Genomic DNA, 22,914 nt, shown 5'->3' on the forward strand with positions numbered 1-22,914 from the left:
TTTACAGAGTATTACAGAGTATGGCCCACCCACCTGCCTGTGCCTGCCTGCTCCCACCTGACCTTAGCTGGAGCATTCGTTCTCATAAGGAGACTCTTCTGGGTCCCTCTGGGCCCTAAGGGGAGGAGCCCTGGAGGCCAGGGTGATGGTGGCTCTGTTATTAGGGAAGACCTCCAGGAAGCCCGCAAGGATGTTCACCACCCCTCCCTGAGAAGGAATTCTCTCTGCCTGGCCATTCAAGGAGAATCTGATTTGGTTAAGGCTCGAGATGAATTCTTTACAGAGGGCGTTGGTATCTCTCCACATATGTGGGTTGGCTTTTCATCATTAATGAAGGCTTATCAGGTGAACCACCACTGTGTGCCTGACACCAAGAGTTTCTGCTGAGGGTCCTTCACTCCTTCTTGAGACACTGAAGAGAGGAGAAAGGGTGGCTTATTGGACAGAACTACTTTCAATTGTATGAGTTTATATAAGAGAATTCCTGTGGCTGATAAGATCCTTTTGAGCGTAGGTCCAGTCATGCTCTTTAATACACCCAGAATATTTGCTCATATTAACTACAAATTAGTTGAATTAAAACACAGGGAGAGAAAGGACCCACAGGGGAGGGAAGAAATGGATTTGTGAGAAATTGTCTCTGAATCCCAAGGGAGGTCCATAAATCTTCACTGTCCCAGAACAGCATGCTTTGAAATCAGGGCTGGAGGAGATGACCCCAAAGGTTAATGAATGTCACCCTAAGGTTTTACGACCTGCCCTAGCTTCCTCCCAGAGATTCTGCCTTCTGGCAAAACATGACCTCAGGATGCCAAGTGCTTTCATTTTTTCCTATTTACACTCTAGCCAGTGACTCTGCTTCTCAAAATTTGGGTATATGTGCCTTATATATAAGACAGTAGTTTGGTAATGTACTTTTTTTTTTTTTATACTTACAGCTTTGCATTTTTAAAGATACTGTTATTCTTACAGCAGAATTATGAGAGCTCGATTTAAATTCTTTAATTGAAAGAATTAACAACTCATTTCTTCCTCCTCCTCATCAGGCTATTTTTGAAGTCATATCCTCTGAACATTCATATTTACTCAGTTTGGAGATCTTGATACGAATGTTTAAAAATTCTAAAGCACTGAGTGATACGATGACCAAAACTGAGAGTCACCATCTTTTCTCCAATATTACAGATGTCTGTGAGGCAAGCAAAAAGTAAGTTCACTTTCATTTGCCTTTAGATATTCCTTACTAACAAACATCTGGGTTCTCTAAAAAGGAGAGGTGTGAAGCCTCTCATTTGTTCAATTGGCTTTTATCTTTGTCCCTTGAAGTAAATTTTAAGGTCTGTTTCAAATTGCTGATGTGTAAATAGATGCCAAGTGTGTAGTAAATCGACACAGCAGACATTTTTATCTGAGGTCTCCATATTCCTTGTTTTTCTCCCTACTTTATCCCTTTTATTTTTCCTTTTTAATTATGCCAGTAATATAACAACATTTAGTTTGAAAAGAAAAAAGTAACTCATGATCATAACATTTAAATACAAAAATTACTTGTTTACATTTTCACACTCTTGCTTTGTTAAGATAGGTATATATTATTTTTAAAGTGCCATCATAGTGTCCATAATGATTTCTGTAGGCTTTCCCTATTTCACTTTCCATAAGCACTGTTAGAAGAACTTTCATTATTATTATATTTTTAATGAGGGCAGGAAGCTCAGTTTGTACCTCAGTTGGGAACTCTTCTGTCCTGAGGAACTACATAGCTGTTCTGGAGCCTTGTGCAGCGGTGTACTAAATTGAGTTGTGCAGAGTTGCTGTTTTGGGTGGTCAAAATGGTTTGAATATTGGCAATTTTTTATTTGAGTCAAAGGTGGGTTTATCATTCAACTTGTGAAGCTTAAGCTTTAAGTCAGCTTACTTTGCAAGGGCATCTTTTAAATATTTGCTCTAGTGCCTGATTTCTTCTTAGAGGGCCTCCAAAGTGTATAGGCTTCAGGGCCCACAAAGGCTGGACCTGCCACAAGGACTTGAATACCCTTGGTGAATCTGGGCAGAGCCAGGTAGGCAGTGGTGGGAATATGAACGTATTCCTGGCTCCATCTCTGTGTGCAGGTATGCTAGATTTTCCTTTTGAACCACAAGATTGAACGTTCCATGATAAACAGGTTAGTGTGTGAGTTTGGGCTACTGCAGAGATGGGATTCATGGTCAGATCAGTGAGAGCTCCTAGTATTTTATGATAGTTACACAACTTCTGAAGCCAGATTCTGCCACAAGAAAAGATCTTGGCAATCTTGTGTCCGACATGGATACTTAAAAATTCATGTTCAGAGGACCTGTTGAACCTTAGAGAAAAGAGGCCTGTGGTGTGCAGGTGGTGACATGCACTGCAGCTTGAAAAGTCCTCTTTTAGAACCTGAGTCGTTGCTTGTGTTCAGCCCATTCACTGCTTTTTTGGGGGAGCACCATTCTTGCCCATTTTGTTAAGAGAAATGAAAAATCTTTCTCCTTTTAGTGACGAGAACAAAACAAGAGCCTTAGATGGTGTGTCCTGGTTAGACAGGTGTTCAGATTTCAAAATGAGTCTCTTTCATTTTAACTTGTACTTTGGTTTAACTATGATGATAAATCTCTATATTAGTTATATTGCTACACAGAATTATTACTGTTTTGTAACTATAACATGTAAGATATGATTTTAATTAGAATTTATTTTCTGAAAACCACAGTGCACATTTTTACTCCTCTTTGGAACAGCAGTTTTTGAACAGAGGATGTTTTGGGTCCTAGAGTCTTTGGGCCTCGATAGCATTGCTCGTGTATCAGAGCGTGATTTAGAAAGAGCCTGAGCCCCAGCAGGTAGTAGGTTAGGCTTGAGAAGGTTTCTAAACCTCTCCAACTTAGCTATAAAATGGAGATCAGGACAGCAAAAAAGACACAGATGTGTATAGCGGACTTTTGGACTCAGAGGGAGAGGGAGAGGGTGTGATGATTTGGGAGAATGGCATTGAAACATGTATAATATCATGTAAGAATCGAATTGCCAGTCTATGTCTGATGCAGGATGTGGCACGCTTGGGGCTGATACGCGGGGATGACCCAGAGAGATGTTGTGGGGAGGGGGTGGGAGGGGGGTTCATGTTTGGGAACACATGTACACCTGTGGTGGATTCATGTCAATCTATGCTAAAACCAATACAGAATTGTAAAGTAAAAATTAAAAATAAATAAATAAATTTAAAATTAAAAAAAAATAAATAAAAAATGCATAATTGGTTAACCCTGAAATAAGTCATTTCATTTCAATTATAGATGAACATTTTATTATTTTAATTTCCCTGACAAAATTTAAATCTCTTATGATTTTATCTAAATGTTTTCATTTTGATAGTAACGTATAATTAAGAGGCTATTCTGGACATTTTTTGTCTATTTTTAATTTTTAAAACAAAAACATCTCAACCTCCATTAAATGATAAAAAAGAAGCATCTTTATCCTTTACATTTTTTTTCCTGTTTTTATTTGAAATGCAGTGTTTTAGTTTGGAGAGATACCTACCTGTGTAATTTAATCTCTTGTTATATTTCAACTAAGAATGATTAGCTTCTACACGGTAATCCTATGTCTGTATCATAATAACTTACAAAAGTTTATTTAAGTTTGAAACACTGATTTTAGATACAGTGTTTTTTTTTTTTTTTTAATTTATTTTTATTTTTTTTATCTGGCTGTGCTGAGTCCCTGGTGGCTCAGACGGTAAAACATATGCCTGCAATGTGGGAGACTTGGGTTCTATCCCCAGTTCGAGAAGATCCCCTGGACAAGGAAATGGCAGCCCACTCCAGTACTCTTGCCTGGAAAATTCCATGGACGGAGGAGCCTGGTAGGCTACAGTCCATGGGATTGCAAGGAGTCGGACATGACTGAGCAACTTCACTTGTGCTGAGTCTTAGTTGTGGCATATGGGATCTTCAGTTGCAGCATGTGAACTCTTGTTCCCTGACCAGGGATTGAACGTGCGTCCCCTGCATTGGGAATGCAGAATTGTAGCCACTGGACCCACCAAGGAAGTCTTAAATATGGCCTTTTTAAAATTCAAAGTGCTCAGAAGATTTACAAAACCTATTTCATTATGTAATGCCTGCTTGTTGAATTTTCAGCGTTTGGGCTCCAAAAGTGACTATTAGTGTGCTACCCATGAAAGAGTTTCCAGTCTTAAGAAATCATAAAATTTTCATTTTTTCCTTAACTAAACTAATGAACAGTGTCTAAACTGATTACTGATTATGTGGCATTATTTAAGTGTGGCATAGTCAAGACTGTCTTCATTGCTTTACTTTTTACCTAATGAAAAATTGTTGCTCTGGGTGATGGGATATTTAGTGGAGGCTAAGATCACGGCATGTGCAGCATTTGACTCAATAGTGTGATGTCTGGTCCTCCTTATAATTGCTTGAGTTCTCCACTGTTTGCCAGTAAGTGTCACCAAGAAGCCCCTCTGTGTAAGATGACATTATATGAAAACAGACAAGACCATTCTGACTCTGGGTGTGTGCACTTGTCAGTGGCTATTCCTACTGAATTTTCTATATAAAGAATTGTTCATTTCAGTCAATACATGTGGAGCCTCTTATTCTGCCAGATGCCTGGGTTCTAGAGCGTTTTGGCTAGAAAGCATCTGCCCTGTGGCTCTTGGTCCTCACTGGTCAGTGGTTGCCAGTGGAACTTCCGCAGTGTGTGTGGAAAGGCATCCTAGACTAGGGTGCGTCCCCCAGTTGGGCAGATTTAGTCAAGCTAAAGTTTGTGGGCCTAGAGCCCCTGGTGAGAATCAGAGGTGAGGATGAGACAAGATGCTGAAGGCTTTTGTGTTCCTGCTGAGCATCTTTTTCTGTTTCCTGAAGGCTGGGTGGGCACAATGAGCAATTAAGTTGGGAAGTGAACTGGTGACCTGGGAGATGGTAGTAGTACAGTGTTTAGAGAGGAGGTGAAGATGGTAAAAAATTTGGGGCCATTGCTAAACACAGCCAGAGATGATGGAAATCTCATAGCAGTCCTAAGAGGAAGGACTTGAGGGATATTTAGAACTTACAATTCTGAGGACTTGTCAAGAAAGAGGAAGAGTTTTGTTTGCCTCCCAGTTTCTGCCTCGCTGACCTTGAATGATGGTTTTATTAGCCAGGGTGTAAGAAAAGCAGGTTGGGGCTTATTGAGGGAGATAAGGGAATTCAGTTTGGGGCAAGCTCAAAATAACTGTGGAGCATGAAGGGAAGATGTCTAGTTGAAAGGAGAAAAAGATTAGAAATCCAGGAAAATCTTGACACAAGATGTAGATTTGAGTTGTATATGTTCTTGACACTGTGGGTTTAAATGAGATACTAGAGCTTGCAGCATTGGTTTTGAAATGGTGGTGCTCCTTGTGTTTGTCTCCTTGGGGGCATTCAGAATGTATTTTTGCTTGCTCCAGTGACCTTGGGACTGTACTGGCATTATTAGATGGGGGCCGAAAGTGCCAGACGTGTTGGTAGGACTGCCCCTAGACAAGCATGAATTGTCCCCCCCAAATGCTAGTTGTATCTTCCTTGAGAAGCATATCTAGTCAAGGCTATGGTTTTTCCAGTAGTCATGTATGGATGTGAGAGTTGGACTGTGAAGAAGGCTGAGCACCGAAGAATTGATGCTTTTGAACTGTGGTGTTGGAGAAGACTCTTGAGAGTCCCTTGGACTGCAAGGAGATCCAACCAGTCCGTTATGAAGGAGATCAACCCTGGGATTTCTTTGGAAGAAATGATGCTGAAGCTGAAACTCCAGTACTTTGGCCACCTCATGCGAAGAGTTGACTCATTGGAAAGACTCTGATGCTGGGAGGGATTGAGGGCAGGAGGAGAAGGGGATGACCGAGGATGAGATGGCTGGATGGCATCACGGACTTGATGGACGTGAGTCTGAGTGAACTCCGGGAGATGGTGATGAACAGGAAGGCCTGGCGTGCTGCAATTCATGGGGTCGCAAAGAGTCGGACACGACTGAGCGACTGAACTGAACTGAACTGAGAAGCATGGATAGAGAAAAAGAAAGCCATGGTCAGAATTTTGGCACGGAAACATTTACGGAACCTGGAGGGTGGGGCAAAGTTGAAGCAGATAGGGTAAGAAGCACCATGGACCTTTCTCAAGCCCCTTGACTGTGGAGAACTTGGCCTTCTCTTTAATGCCTACCTGTCACCCCCCGTGCCAGTGCCATAGGCCAGGTAGCTGTTTGCTTTGTAACCTTCTCTAAGGGCATACATGGGGAGGCCGTTGGAACCCCAGTCATCTTGTATTTGACCCCTCCTACAAAGAGGGTGGCTTTTTACTTCTTCTTGGGATGATTAGAGCTAAATCTTGTCCCAGTATGTTCTTGGTCAGTGTTAAGGCAGAGTCTTCCACCTCCCAGCTGTGGACCTACTTCCCTTCTACCTGTGACTGTGCCCATTTCCCTCTGACTTAGACACAGGAAATCTCCCTGGATTCATGGTCTCTCTGTCTTTTGAGGCCCAAAGATGTCCTAAAACCCTAAACATCCCATGAAAAAAATGTAGTACTAGATATGTTTTGTTTAGAAATGAATACTTAATTCATTATTAAACATCACATATAGTATGTACTTCATCTGTTTGTATACATCCTTATCCTCTGGAGAAGAAAATGGCAACCCTCTCCAGTATTCTTGCCTGGAGAATTCCATGGACAGTAATTCTGGCAGGCTACAGTCTGTAGGATTGCAGAGTTGGACACAACTGATCAACTAACACTTTCAACTTTTTTGATTTTTTTTTGGGGGGGTGGGTTCTGCTTTCACATATCTGTTCATTTACAGTAGTTTATAGATAGATGTCATATTAATAGAAAAAGACCAAGTATGATTAATTTACATGAATCTGGGACAGAATATGATCTTAATTCCACTTGTTTTTAATTTAAGCTCTATTGATGGTAAAAGACTGATACTATCAGAAAAGGAAATTGCCTTTTTTGTAAGGCTAAATTATTAACCCCACTGCTATGCGGTTAAGTTCTAAGTAAGGTCTTCTGTACTAAAAAGTTTTCTGCAAAATGAAGAATAGATGAAACTCTTTTTGATTTTTTATAACACAATATGTTTTCAATCTTAATTCTGAGTTTTCATTCTAAATGTCTAGGTTATGCTAACTATTTCTTTTACATTTTTCAATAATAGTATATACTATTATTTGTAACCTATAAAATTATGCTACTAAAGAACTTTGAGACATGCTTGTTTTTCTTGTTCTCATTACAAAGTTAAAACATTGGTATTACTTTGGGAAGTAATTGAAAGCTAAAACTATGCTGTCTTCAATTTCTGCCGAATAAAATAAAAATATCCATCAATGTGCTTCTGTGTCCTGAGGAACTGAATTTGTTTCCAACATATAATGAGCAGCTAATGCCAGATTCTCCAGTTTCTGCTTTGTGTGGAGAAGTAAATTATAGTAATAGTAAACAGACAAAATGGGACTCACCCAGAACTTGCCTCTCCAGAAGATTCTTTTATCTAATTTTAATCAGATTATATTAAAATTAAAATATCATGGAACCCTGGATACTGTTAAATGCACGTTTCAATATTATTTTATAAAATGACTATATTATACAGAAAATGACATTTTACTCGAGTAACAGCACAATGTATCTATATTGTGCAGTGTTTTCTCTGTTTGGTAATTAGAATTGTCAACTTGAAGGCATTGATAGTAAACTATCAAAAGTTTTGTAGTATTAGTATTAGCATTTCATCTTTCCTGACTAGTTCATAAAGCTAAATTTTAAAAGAAAAACATATTAAATTTAACTTGGCCAGAGAGTATGGAATTCCTTACGTTGTAGAACCTGTTTAAGTTTTGCCCTGAAGTAATGGCTATTGCCATTGTTTTTCATTAGCAAATGTTCTTTGCTTCCACAATATCCAGTATAAGTTTACCAATTTTATTTGGTACCAACTTAGAAAGCTTTTTGGTAACTAAAGCAATTGCCTGATTTCACAGATGTAACAGAAAACTGTTCTTTCTAGAACCAAACATCTTTAGCTGACATTTGAGACAGTGACATTCAGAAGTTACTTTTATGATGACTTTTTCTCTATTCTGAGATGAATCAACACAGAAATTAATTTGAAATTCACCTCAAGAACTCTACAATAATGTGGGTATTTTAGTTCCCGTTATTCAGCTTTTACCAATAACCAGTGTCTGAAGTAATAAATATCATTATTTAAGTATCATTTCAAGTAGAGGCATAAAGACAACAAATATTTATTTTTAAAATTTAATTGTTTTTTGCATGTTGAACGGCATGTAGGATCTTAGTTCTTCAAATGGGAATTGAGCCCCCCTGCAGTGGACGCATGGAGTTTTAACCACTTGACTGGCAGAGAGCCCCCAAATATTTTATTAATAGATCCAGTCCTTTTGGTTAAGACTGAAGAAAAACAGGGAGGGTATCTAAAGTCTCTGTAAAAGTTAATGGGAGGCAGATGACTGAGTAGCCATGTGCTCTAACATTTATTCCCTTCTGATAGTCCATTAAAGATGATGGGATAGTCAATGCACAAAGGCACAAAAGCTTTTAAAAAATTAAACAAAACCAAGAAAGAGATATCAGCAATGAATGGTATTTTGAAACCTAAAAAAAGCATAAAGACTCTCAGTGATTACTTCAGGTAATCTGAGAAAGTTTAAATTGGTAGTGAAGAAAGCCAAGAAGGAACCAGATTTAAACCCAGCACCTCTGGAAGGTGCAGGAATTGATGAAGTTGGAGTAAAGGTGTGACTATAAACAGGAGTTTTGTCACAGCCTATTTGAGCAGTAGTCAGAGCCCAGATTCCCTTTTTGGCTCCACACCACTGGAGGATACCTCGCTTCAACCCAGCAGTGGGGCAAAATAGATGAACACTTGATCAAGAGACTCAGGAGACCCAGCCCCAGGTGAGGAAGTGGCCAGCGTATAGGAAACAAGGATATACTGATTGTTGACACTTGAAGGCTTCTGCCCTAACTCTCCTTTTGGAACCCTGGCAACCAGACATACATGTTATCTTCACCCTATTCTTGTCAAATGGTGACTGGCATTAATTCAAGTTAAGTAACATTTTATAATTTTCAACTAGAATATTTATATTCAAACTTGTTATTATTATTAAGCTTTGTAGGTGTACAGCACAAATAAAGCCTCAAACTTTAAAGTATATATCCATTTTGGGACTTCACTGGCAGTCCAGCATTAAGACTCCTGGTTTCCACTGCAGGGGGTATGGGTTTGATCCCTGGGGAACTAAGATCCTATATGTCTTGTGGCACAGCCAAAATGTAAAAAAATAAATTTTATATATCTATATCTCTCTCTATATATGTAGCCATTTCAGTAATATGTTAGGCAGGTATTTATTAACTCTAAATCTTAAGTGTTTCCTGATGTCTAGTGGGGATAATAGTATATCTAACCTCCTTTGGTTGGTATACAATTAAATGAGATAATACATATAGAGGGGTTAGTTCAACACTTGGTAAGCTCTCAAATAGCAATGGTTTTGTTGATACTGTCATTTTGATCATCTAATCTGGTAATCTGAAATAGCTCTAGATTTTGTATTTATTGACTTTGGTATATATTGTACATCCTCTCTGTATTAGCCTCTGACAGCATTGGTCTAGGACTAGGTTAAAGAACAGGTCTCATTTTGGAAAGACTCTTGGTCAATGGTGTGCATGTTTATAATTCAAGACAGTTGTGGTGAGCTTTGCAATATGTGGTGATCATCTTTATTTTGATATTGAATGATTTCAAAATAAATGGATTCTTCCCTAATCATAAAGTGTATTAATCATGATTTAGGATTAAAAGCTGAGCTATTTGCTTCTTCCCAGACTGGTGTTTGCTTGTGTGTAGTACATTCCTTGGACCAGGGCTTCAAAACAGGCCCTGACATGCTCCAGCTGCCAACCAGTCTGTTCTCCTGGTTATTTTTTGCAGACATTTGGGCCATTATGTATTTTTTTTGCCTTTTTGCATTGCTTTTGCAAGCTCCAAGAGTCTGTGGATTCTGAGTTGTCACATGGAGATTTAAACTTGGCTAATGATCCTGGTTGGGACAGACGAAAGTGTTACCAAGCTTAGTCACTAGCAGTTATCAATCTTAAACTAGGGTAGAACTTCGTGGAAAAAGAAACAATGGCTGGATTTTAGTTGCCGTATTTCATCTGCACTGCATTTGCAACTGTGGATTTTGAACCATTACATGGATTTTTGACTTTGCGAGTTGTAAGTTAAACAAGCACAGGACCACACAGTTTTTCTGGCTGATGGAAAATATTTTAATGTAAACTTTGTGATTTAGCCAAGTTAAATCTAGCACTTGATTTAAGAACAAGGAAGATGGTTGATGAATTATGTTTCAAAAGCAAGCTCTTTCAAGCTTTCTGATTGCTTATTTATTGTGGGATCTTGCCTCTAATTGTTGTGCATTACTCTTCAGCCTCTGGGCATCAATTTTGTGGTTTTCCAACAATTCTTGTTTTATGTGATTTAATCCTTTAGAGTGTCCTGTGATGCACCATCATTTCCCTTTTGCAGGTGAGGAGACTGAGACCCTAATTACTTTTATGAAAATTTAAGATCATTTACTTAAATGAAATTGAAACTCATAGTGAGTTTTTTCTTTCTTCAGAATGCATTCTCCTAGACCACATTTGCAAAATTACACATATTCTAAATATGTTTAAGGTTTCAGCCCAAAGAACTAAATTTCACTTTAGGCTTCTGCTAAGGGTTACTCATCTGGAAAAATATTAAGATTTGCTCTTTTTGATATATATCACCTATGAAACTAGTCGTGGAGAATGAGGAGACACATTTTTGATTTGAATGTCTTTGACCCCTTAGAATGTGGATACCTCAAAAGCAAAGAGCATCTAGTTTTCTGACACAGCTCCGAGGCATCTCATAGACATCATTGGCTTGTCATTTCCCTGTGGATAGTGTTCTGTAAGTGAGGGATATTTTCCAGTATCTTTATCATAAGCAGTCTCTGAATGTGTCTCCATGGTTGAAATGTTGCGATATTCTCTAGAAATAAGCCAGCTTATTACAGAAGTGCCCTACACTTGCTATAGTTGCTATCTCATCAGATGCCCCAACGTTCAACAGTACAGTAAAATTAAAAAGACACCCAAGTTGCTTATAATAAACTCCAAGGAAGAAAAGAAAATGCTTATTTGGGAAATGCTGTCTGAATTCAGATCATACTCTTCTGCTTCTTTGAAAAACTGTTTCCAAAATAAACTTTCATAAAAAATGAGTTTGCAAGTCTTTCTTAGGACTTAAATGAAAGAATTCTTTATCCCTTAATTAGTTATGTAAATACAGAGAAACCCCATGGTAAAATGTTTTAACTTTTGAAAATGTCAACTTTGTGTAAAAGCTGTGAAAATATGGTTTTATTAAAAAAATTCTGAAATCACTTTCCATATTTAGGAATACAGGTGAACACAGTTTTAAATATTAATTCAGTATATTATTACCGTACTCTGAGTCTAACTTTTTAAGGATATGGATTAAATCACAATCAAGCCTTGTGATTTAGATTTTTGTAGAAAAATACTGAGGAAAATGTGTGTCATGAATGGCATTTGTTAAAGAATTTACCCTATACTTTATCTATAAAGTGTTTTCTTTGGATTTCAAATAGGTTTCAGGAAATGATTTGAACTTGGAAAAAAATTTGGTGGAAAGTTTCCATAGAAATGTCAAGATTGGTTAAGATTGACCTTGTCACTTGTGGGGGATTCAAACAAAAGTCCCTTTGTAGCAAGAAAACTGTCTGTATATCGGGAGTTCATTGGAATTTCTTTTCTAGCAGAGAAGTGATATGAACAACCAGAACAGGGTACAATAGTAGTGTTTGTGTTTATCTGCTGAAGTTGTCCTGCCATATAACTCCTACTTTTCTTCTATCATGTGTCTATTTGATGCCTGACACTTAGTTATGTAGATACTTAGGTATGTATTTGTGTGTGCATGCAAATATCTTTGAAAAATATGCCAGGAATAAGATGTTTTCCAGGACATCTTTGAAAGTTGTTCTCAACAAGTTGCAATTTTCCTTGCATCTGTCCAGTTCCAAAGAGATCAGAAATGATTAAACTGTGAAATTTTTCTCTTGTATTTCACTAAGTGGCATTAAGTTAAAAAAAACTTTAGGAGAAAACCTGTGGGACACTGTAAAAGCAGTGCTAAGGGGAAAGTTCATAGCAATACAGGCATACCTCAAGAAACAAGAAAAAAAGTCAAATAAATAACCTAACTCTACACCTAATGCAACTAGAAAAGGAAGAAATGGAGAATCCCAGGGTTAGTAGAAGGAAAGAAATCTTAAAAATTAGGGCAGAAATAAATGCAAAAGAAACAAAAGAGACCATAGCAAAAATCAACAAAGCCAAAAGCTGGTTCTTTGAAAGGATAAATAAAAATGACAAACCATTAGCCAGACTCATCAAGAAACAAAGGGAGAAAAATCAAATCAATAAAATTAGAAATGAAAATGGAGAGATCACAACACATAACACAGAAATACAAAGGATCATAAGAGACTACTATCAGAAATGATATGCCAATAAAATGGACAACGTGGAGGAAATGGACAAATTCTTAGAAAAGTACAACTTTCCAAAACTGAACCAGGAAGAAATAGAAAATCTTAACAGACCCATCACAAGCATGGAAATTGAAACTGTAATCAGAAATCTTCCAGCAAACAAAAGCCCAGGTCCAGATGGCTTCACAGCTGAATTCTACCAAAAATTTAGAGAAGAGCTAACACGCATGTACACCTGTGGTGGATTCATGTCAATGTATGGCAAAACCAATACAGAATTGTAAAGTAAAATAAAAAATAAATAAATAAATAAAAGAGCTAACACCTATCCTACTCAAACTCTTCCAAAAAATTGCAGAGGAAGGTAAACTTCCAAACTCATTCTATGAGGCCACCATTACCCTAATACAAAAACCTGACAAAGATGCCGCACACACACACACACACACAAACTACAGGCCAATATCACTAATGAACATAGATACAGAAATCCTTAACAAAATTCTAGCAATAAGAATCCAACAACACATTAAAAAGATCATACACCATGACCAAATAGGCTTTATCCCAGGGATGCAAGGATTCTTCAATATCTGCAAATCAATCAATGTAATACACCACATTAACAAATTGAAAAATAAAAGCCATATGATTATCTCAATAGATGCAGAGAAGGCCTTTGACAAAATTCAACATCCATTTATGATGAAAACTCTCTAGAAAGCAGGAATAGAAGGAACATACCTCAACATAATAAAAGCTATATATGACAAACCCACAGCAAACATTATGCTAAATGGTGAAAAATTGAAAGCATTTCCCCTAAAGTCAGGAACAAGACAAGGGTGCCCACTTTCACCACTACTATTCAACATAGTTTTGGAAGTTTTGACCACAGCAATCAGAGCAGAAAAAGAAATAAAAGGAATCCAAATAGGAAAAGAAGAAGTAAAACTCTCACTGTTTGCAGAGGACATGATCCTTTACCTAGAAAACCCTGAAGACTCCACCAGAAAATTACTAGAGCTAATCAATGAATGTAGTAAAGTTGCAGGATATAAAATCAACACACAGAAATCCCTTGCATTCCTATACAACACTAATAATGAGAAAATAGAAAGAGAAATTAAGGAAACAATTCCATTCACCATTGCAATGAAAAGAATAAAATATTTAGGAATATACCTACCTAAAGAAACTAAAGACCTATATATAGAAAACTATAAAACACTGGTGAAAGAAATCAAAGAGGACACTAATAGGTGGAGACACACACCATGTCCCTGGATTGGAAGAATCAATATAGTGAAAATAAGGATACTACCCAAAGCAATCTATAGATTCAATGCAATCACTATCAAGCTACCAATGGTATTTTTCAACAAATAATTTCACAATTTGTATGGAAATACAAAAAACCTCGAATAGCCAAAGCAATCTTGAGAAAGAAGAATGGAACTGGAGGAATCAACCTGCCTGACTTCAGGCTCTACTACAAAGCCACAGTCATCAAGGCAGTATGGTACTGGCACAAAGACAGAAATATAGATCAATGGAACAAAATAGAAAGCCCAGAGATAAATCCACACACCTATGGACACCTTATCTTTGACAAAGGAGGCAAGAATATACAATGGATTAAAGACAATCTCTTTAACAAGTGGTGCTGGGAAAACTGGTCAACCACTTGTAAAAGAATGAAACTAGAACACTTTCTAACACCATTCACAAAAATAAACTCAAAATGGATTAAAGATCTAAATGTAAGACCAGAAACTATAAAACTTCTAGAGGAGAATATAGGCAAAACACTCTCTGACACAAATCACAGCAGGATCCTCTATGACCCACCTCCCAGAATATTGGAAATAAAAGCAAAAATAAACAAATGAGACCTAATTAAACTCACAAGCTTCGGCACAGCAAAGGGAACTATAAGCAAGGTGAAAAGACAGCCTTCAGAATGGGAGAAAATAATAGCAAATGAAGCAACTGACAAACAACTAAACTCAAAAATATACAAGCAACTTATGCAGCTCAATTCCAGAAAAATAAACGACCCAATCAAAAAATGGGCCAAAGAACTAAGTAGACATTTCTCCAAAGAAGACATATAGATGGCTAACAAACACATGAAAAGATGCTCAACATCACTCATTATTAGAGAAATGCAAATCAAGACCACAATGAGGTACCATTTCATGCCAGTCAGAATGGCTGCGATCCAAAAGTCTACAAGCAATAAATGCTGGAGAGGGTGTGGAGAAAAGGGAACCCTCTTACACTGTTGGTGGGAATGCAAACTAGTACAGCCACTATGGAGAACAGTGTGGAGATTCCTTAAAAAACTGGAAATAGAACTGCCTTATGACCCAGTAATCCCACTGCTGGGCATACACACTGAGGAAACCAGAATTGAAAGAGACACATGTACCCCAATGTTCATCGCAGCACTGTTTATAATAGCCCGGACATGGAAGTAACCTAGATGTACATCAGCAGATGAATGGATAAGAAAGCTGTGGTACATATACACAGTGGAGTATTACACAGCCATTAAAAAGAATACATTTGAATCAGTTCTAATGAGGTGGATGAAACTGGAGCCGATTATACAGAGTGAAGTAAGCCAGAAAGAGAAACACCAAAACAGTATACTAACGCATATATATGGAATTTAGAAAGATGGTAACAATAACCCTGTATTCAAGACAGCAAAAGAGACACAGATGTATGAAATAGTCTTTTGGACTCTGTGGGAGAGGGAGAGGGTGGCATGATTTGGGAGAATGGTATTGAAACATGGATAATATCATATATGAAAAGAATCGCCAGTCCAGGTTCAATGCATGATACTGGATGCTTGGGGCTGGTGCACTGGGATGACCCAGAGAGATGGTTTGGGGAGGGAGGAGGAAGGGGGGTTCAGGATGGGGAACACGTGTATACCTGTGGTGGATTCATGTTGATGTATGGCAAAACCAATACGATATTGTAAAGTAATTAACCTCCAATTAAATACATTTATATTAAAAAAAACTTTAGGAGGAAGGTTTTATAAAAACCTATATGATTCAGGTACTGTATGTTTAAATTTTGGAGTATCTGAGTCACTTGAGAATTCATGTTAAATACAGGTTAAGAATTTACCTTGTTTGTGTTTTTGTTGTCCCAGGAGGTCACTTGTGTTAAAATCATTTCTGTTTTAACCTTTGTTTATCCCTTAATCCCTTTTTCTTTTTTAGTCTTCCTGGCTAATATCCAGTTTACTTCCACAGAACAGTTTTTGTGATCAGAATGAAATTTTATTAGAGTATCAGAATTTTATCAATTTATTAATACATTTAAAGATCAGAGTATTGTTTTACTGATACTTCTGAAAGGTAGACTGAGCAATCTGTTTTTTGCTCATGAGGTATCATTTCCAACTTAGTGAGGGAAGTATAGTTCTTTAGACTCCATATACTCTTCTGCATACTGTTGAATACAACAGATTCTTCTGGACTCCTTGAAGACTTTCTGTATTTGGAAACTTAGATGTTCAAACTGGAGGAACTTTGTCTTCCTTTGACTGTTTTATTGCAGAATTTCTTGGCATGAACTTAATCCCCAACATTGAAGGTGAGTCTTTATTGAACACATTTCTCTTTCCCGAGACCGGAATAAGGAATCCTCCTAATCTTATCTTTAGGAAGATCACTTCATCCCTTTGCATGTCAGCTGTTCCATAAGCAGCGAGCTAATGGTGATGGGAATAACTGAAGAATCACTGAGGTCCTAGTCTGCTGTGAGTCTATTATCACAGCCTCACACTGGAGAATTACTTATTCCTATCAGTGCTTTTTCTACACGGTATATTCTCCGTACAGCATATGAACTCAGGCAGCTTGGTCTCACAGAGGGTGGACTTTGCAAATGGCAGCTTAGGCTCAGAAATCTGACTTCCATTACAGAGCCTGGTTATAGTAAAAAGCCTTTCAGGGATAGTATGAGAAAATGTACACATTGCCAGTCTTTTTAATGTGGAAAAGAGAGCCTGGAGGAAGTAGAGATGTGAATAATCCTCTTATACGAGGTTGATATATGGAAACAGTTTTCTGAGAGTGAACATCCAAGCTATGAAAAACAGATGATGCAGGGCTGCATTTTCCTTCCCCTGGGAACCATTGAACACTGCATTTGGGGAAACGTGGTGTGGCATTCTGATAATCTCAGTGGATATGTTTCTTTCAACAAGCCTAGGATTGAGCATTAGGCAAAGTTTGACATGATACCTGTTTGACTTGTCTAGAACGTCTGTGGTCCATTTGAAATTTTCTGTGTGCTTTTCCCTTGTGAGCCTTGTATGTCCTTGTCAAGGGCTGGCTTGGTGTTGATTCCTGTGGAGGAGGCCGCTCTGCTTCCATCCAACAGACAGTGGGTGAGTCATCCCACCCACCACTGCCCAAAATAATACATAAACTAGTGAAAAATTCAAACTTTAAATGAGTGGTTCCACATGAGTTATGGGATTTATTTTCTTGGGGAGATAGGCATTATTCTGAATATGAGATTTTTATTGAGCATTACATCTTTATTCTTTAATGAAGTATTTTAGAGTTAACTTTCTTTAATGTAATTTATAGGGGACCTGCTGTGTACCAGACAATATGCTAGGCACTGGAAGTACAACAGTGAAGATGGGAGGCAAAAATCTTTGTCCTGGTGATCTGGTGGGATAAATACACATGGTACAGAAACCTGAGAATAGGAGACCCCTCAAAGCAAGACCTTGCAGTGGTGGGGGACCTGGGGAAGTGTTTTTTCCCTAACTCTTAATTACTTGTCTTTCCTTATGCTCCCTCATCATATTAGTCTCCTAAGATTAATGGTCTTTATTTTAATTTTAATTTAGATACAGTTGACATATAACATTAGTTTCAGGTGTACAATGTAATGATTTGATATTCGTATAAACTACTGTGAAGTGATTACAATAAATCTAGTTAACCTCCATCACTGTAAATAGTGATAACATTTTTTTTCTTGTGATAAAGATGTTTAAGAGCTTCATTCTCAGAAGCTATCAAAAATACAGTAAAATGTTATTAACTATAGTCCCCATGCTGTACGTCCCCATGCTGTACTTTGTTAATAGATGTTTTAGGTCAAATATAAGTCAACCTAGTCTCTATGTGTAGAAGTCCCACACTAGTCATTTGTTATTATTGATTTTATATTTGCTGGTAACTTTATTAAATGGGCAATTGGGGTATACAGAATGGAACTTAATAAACATTTCTACAACATATTAAATTGGTCATTTAACTACAATATGAAGATTTTTATTTGAAGAATAATAGAGCCTGGGTTATGTCTTGGTTCAAAACACTGAACATACTTCTAGCTAGAGTGCATAATTCTTCAATTTCCTTGCTTCTGAATTATTTACAAATCTGGGAGATTTGGACACCTTCAGTTACTCTAGCTTAAGGGAAACTCATTTATGCTTCAGTTTTACTAAGAACTCCTTTTGTATCATGTCCTTAGGTAACATTTGGTTTTGTTAAAATTTCTCATGATTACTATCTTGTTTTAAAAAATTCAGATAATTTATTTGAAATAGGAGATGGAAATTGTAAAACGTGTCAGTCATGTTAGCTTGGCTAAGAGAGAGCTCCTCTGCTGTTAATTTATTCTCTTAGTAAACACTTTGGTACAAGCTCGGTTTACTCTCTTATTTTGTCTTGTGACTGATTACTTCTGTGCAGTTTGGGAATAGAGAGGGAGCTTAGAGGCCATCTATCCCATTCTGGGACCCACAGACTACCTCAGGCCTCACAGCTAACTAGAATTAGAGCTAAGGCTAGAACCTGGAACTTCTAATTCTTGGCTCATTATTTTACAGGAAAGGATGTTTCATTGTGGTTTTAATAAGTTATATATTGACATGGTGTAAAAGTACAACCATATCCAATGATACCTACTTGTATTTGGAGACACCTGCTCACTCCCTCTCTCTGTCGACCCTGTTACCCTTCACTTCCTATTAATGTCTTAGGTGTCTTGTTTCAGCTTCCAGCATTTCTTTATGCAAATTCAGGCAAATACAAATTCGTTCTTACTGTCCCCGGTACTCTTGCCTGGAAAATCCCAAGGATGGAGGAGTCTGGTGGGCTGCAGTCCATGGGGTCGCTACGAGTCGGACACGACTGAGCGACTTCACTTTCACTTTTCACTTTCATGCATTGGAGAAGGAAATGGCAACCCACTCTGGTGTTCTTGCCTGGAGAATCCCAGGGACAGGGGAGCCTGGTGGGCTGCCATCTATGGGGTCGCACAGAGTCGGACACGACTGAAGCGACTTAGCAGCAGCAGCAGCAGTCCCCCTTTTAAAAAAATGTAGCATACTGATGATATACACTGCTGCTGCTGCTGCTGCTAAGTCGCTTCAGTCGTGACTCCTCCATCCTTGGGATTTTCCAAGCAAGAGTACTGGACTGGGTTGCCATTGCCTTCTCCGGATGATATACACTATTCTGCATCTTTTTTTCCTCTCTCATTGAAGTTTAAATGAAAAGTTTTGAGAAGCCTCTGTACCTACAGATCATATTTCATTTGCTAGTTAGAGCAGGACCATGTTGCTCTGTTTAGCCTGACTCCATGAAAAAAAAGTGAAAGTATTAGTCACTCAATTGTGTGACTCTTTGTGACCCCATGGACTGTAGCCTGCCCTGCTTCTCTGTCCATGGAATTCTCCAGGCCAAGAATACTGGAGTGGATGCCATTCTCTTCTCCAGAGGATCTTCCTGACCCAGGGATCAAACCCAGGTCTCCTGCACTGCAGGCAGATTATTTATCATCTGAGACACTGGGGAAGCCCCAACCTGAATTCCATAGCACATGACAAATATGGGAACTTAGCTCTATGAAGATTCGGTAGTGAAGAATGATGAGAAATGGAAAATAAAACTCAAGATTGAAAGCTACTGAAATTGCTCTTGTATGACCCAAGGAAGAGAAGGTTTGGGGGGCAGTATTAGTTTACAGGTGAAGAAAGACAGCTCAGAGGGAGGTTAAAGTAAGTTACCCACAGCCATCAACTAGTGGGTGTCTGACTGGTGACTTGCACTCAGATTTGCCGGCTAGAACTGAAGTCTCTGTGCTGCTTTTGTATCACAGGCTTGGTACCTTTGTGAGTGAGACATGAAGAGTTGATACTCATTATTGGTGGTATCCATATTTGTTCATTTGCCTCCCACTAAAATTTATTTGTAACAGCAAATCAATGCTAGCTGTGCTCTTGTAGTCATTCAGACTTACGGTCTATTTAAATCCACATTTTTTGCGTTTTTGTGGGTTTTTGGGGTGGGTGATTTTGCTGTTTAAAATGGCCCTCACGTGTAGTGCTGAAGTGCTGTGTAGAGTTCCCAAGTGCAGGAAGACTGCAGTGTATCATACGGAGAAAACGTGTGTTAGATAACCTTTGTTCAGGCATAACTGACAGTGCTGTTGGCATGAATGTAGTGCTAAGAAATCAAAGGTTATATATCGATCAGGTGATGAAACTACTGTGATCAGAGGCTTATAGGAATCTCTGTATTTCCACTTAGGAGTAATGGTTCAGTGTTTGCTAATTCAGTGTTCACAGTAACTTTATAGAACATAACTACCACAAATAACAAGAACAGGCACCACACACAAAACCTAAGTGGCCAGCTAGTTGCTAGCTCTAGCTGGGGTTATTTCTGCTCATTCTATCCAGAGGTACGGCAGGACTAATTTCAGTTAGATGTGAGAGAGAAAAAAAAAATTTATCGGGAATGAAATAACTCAGGACTGTGAAAAACAACAATTAACTTTTGTTTGCTCTAAAACACTGTGAACATTGGGACTGTTAGAATGTCATTAGGCATAGTGTGACTGACAGTATTGGGGTGGTGACTCACAGTGTCATCAGTCCATCTGGGTTCCAATCCTGGCTCTTCCACTTGCCCTGGGCAACCTCGAGCAAGCTTCCTAATGTCATTTCTCAGTATGCATGTGTGCAAAGTGGAGGTGATGGCAGTCCCTACTCTTTGGGTTGTTGTGGAAATTAAATTATTCCATACATGACAAGCAGCTAGAGTAGTTCCTAGTATATAGAAGTGCTCTTTAATTTATTAGGATAACTACACATCCTTGTTGGCCCAGTTTAATTTCAGTAGTTGGGTGTAATCATTCATTACTCCTTTCTCACTCAAGAGGTGTCCCAGTTTGAAGGATAAATTAGGTGGTGATGCCAGTCAGCTGTGAGGATGATTCTTAAGTATCACCTAATACCTAATCAGTGGCTACTTCTGCAGATACAAATTGGGATGATTAATTTCTTTATCCTCTTCAAGAACTAAATTGAGAACCCACTCCTCTTAGTTTTGGACAGCTGCTTGGAGAAGAGGAAAAGGAGAGGGAGAGACAAGTTGAGTGTCCAGATGTGGCATGAAGCTATGTGGGTCTTACTCATTTTGTTTCTTGCTCTATGAAAGAGTGGTCCAGAGTCTGGCCCCGGCACCAGAGTTGAGAGTCCATATCTTTCCCACTGGTCAGTTTTTTCTTCAGGAGCCAGGAGAAACTTGTAGGAAACACCACTGGTCAAGGGAGCTAAGAGATCGGAGTCTTGTTAAGCAAGTTCTCATGAAGCCTGTCTTAAATTTTAACCTCATGAGAAGAGTCAGGTTGCCTGTGGATGTCAGCAGGTATACACTGGTGAGTGATGTCACACCTACTGAAGGAAGCCTAGGACTCTCCTGTCTTCTGGAGGTCTTTTAGGAAAAGCATTATGTGCATTTCTGACTGGGATGCTGGAAATACACCCTGGGACAGTGGAACAGACATGGAATGATAAGCTTTTTGATGTCTTTCACTTTGTTCATTCACTGTTGAGCTGTATTCTTTAAAACTTATTATTATTTTTTTAACAAATGGCAATTTTATTTTGACTTTGCTATGCAGCGTGTAGGATCTTAATTCCCCAACCAGGGATCTAACCCATGTGCCCTGCATTGGAAGTGTGGAGTCCTAACCACTGGACCACCAGGGAAGTCCTTATACTGTATTTTTTAGAACAGTTTTGGTTTAGAGTAAAATTGAGTGGAAAGTACAAAGATTTCTTATATAGCCCTTCTGAGCTTCCACAAGCACAGCCTCCCTTATTATTAGCATCCTCACCAGAGAGGCTCATTTAAACAGCTTCTGAACCTACTCTGACATTGTCCAAAGTCTTAGCTTACATTAGGGTTCACTTTCGGTGTTGTATAGCCGCTGGGTTTTGTCAAATGTACAATGACATGTATCTGCAATCACAGTAACATACAGAATGGTTTTCATTGCCTTAAAAATCCTCGGTGGTCTATCTATCTGTTCATCCTTCCCTCTGCTCAGGCACCTGACAACCACTGATCTTTTTAGTGTCTGTGTAGTTTTGCCTTTAACAAAGCGTTGAGTCCTGATGTTGTTCTTTGTCCTGCATGCCCTGTACCTTTGGAGACGGCTGGGAGCTGTCAGAGGTACTGCTGAAGAGGCATTTCGTTATATCAGTCTGGGTTGGGGCAGTCTGAATGGTGGAGACATACTGGGGAGTGGTTGGCTTGTAGATGGAATTTCAAGCAATGGTGTGGATGAGTTTCTTGGAGAAAGGATGGAGACAGGTGAGGGCACCAAGCACCAAGCACTTGGACCTTCCAGCTCTTAAGAGATTTTGAAGATGGGGGAGGAGCCAGCAAAGGAGACTGAGATGGCACAGCCAGTGGGGGCAGAAGGAAACCCAGGAAGAATGGTGTGCTCTAGAAGCCAAGTGGCATCTAGCTTTTCTTCTTTACCTTTATGGAAAAAAAAAATCGATATACCTTAAGAATGACATTAGTCTCTTGTGGAATCCTTTTGAGGAACTCTATTTGGTATTATGTCTGTGAGATGCAAAGTTCTGCACAGGAAGCAATAGATGAATTTGCTCTGGACCAAGTGATCAAGAATGCACCTTCAGAACCCGTTAGTCTCCACGTGGCTTTTGTGACTAACAGGATTTTCAGAGTAATTGGCATCATTTCTAAACAGAGAAAGGAAGGGGAGAGTGCCATACTCTATGAGGCAACAGTGCTGTTGTTGAAGTTTCGCTGTGGCAGTAGGAGTGGACGTTTCTTCCTGGTCTCACTTGTTTTCTGAATGCAGGAAGTACTGGTTGTGTTTAAAAACAGACCCGGCTTAAGATCCAGACACATAGCACAGATGCCTTCTAAGGGGGAGCATTTGC

At 38.7% G+C, this 22,914-nt stretch overlaps 1 protein-coding gene across 2 annotated transcripts in view; it reads left to right on the forward strand.

Moving 5' to 3' along the window:
• ARHGEF26 (Rho guanine nucleotide exchange factor 26) overlaps nucleotides 1–22,914 on the forward strand; it is a 141,249-nt gene that overhangs the window by 30,958 nt on the left and 87,377 nt on the right. For both annotated transcript variants that reach the window (XM_040247262.1, XM_040247269.1), the window contains one exon: nucleotides 1,047–1,207. In XM_040247262.1, the coding sequence (XP_040103196.1) occupies nucleotides 1,047–1,207 (161 nt within the window). The remainder of the gene's footprint in view (nucleotides 1–1,046; nucleotides 1,208–22,914) is intronic.

The sequence above is a fragment of the Oryx dammah genome, unplaced genomic scaffold (genome assembly GCF_014754425.2).
Source record: "Oryx dammah isolate SB20612 unplaced genomic scaffold, SCBI_Odam_1.1 HiC_scaffold_2, whole genome shotgun sequence".
Taxonomy (NCBI): domain Eukaryota; kingdom Metazoa; phylum Chordata; class Mammalia; order Artiodactyla; family Bovidae; genus Oryx; species Oryx dammah.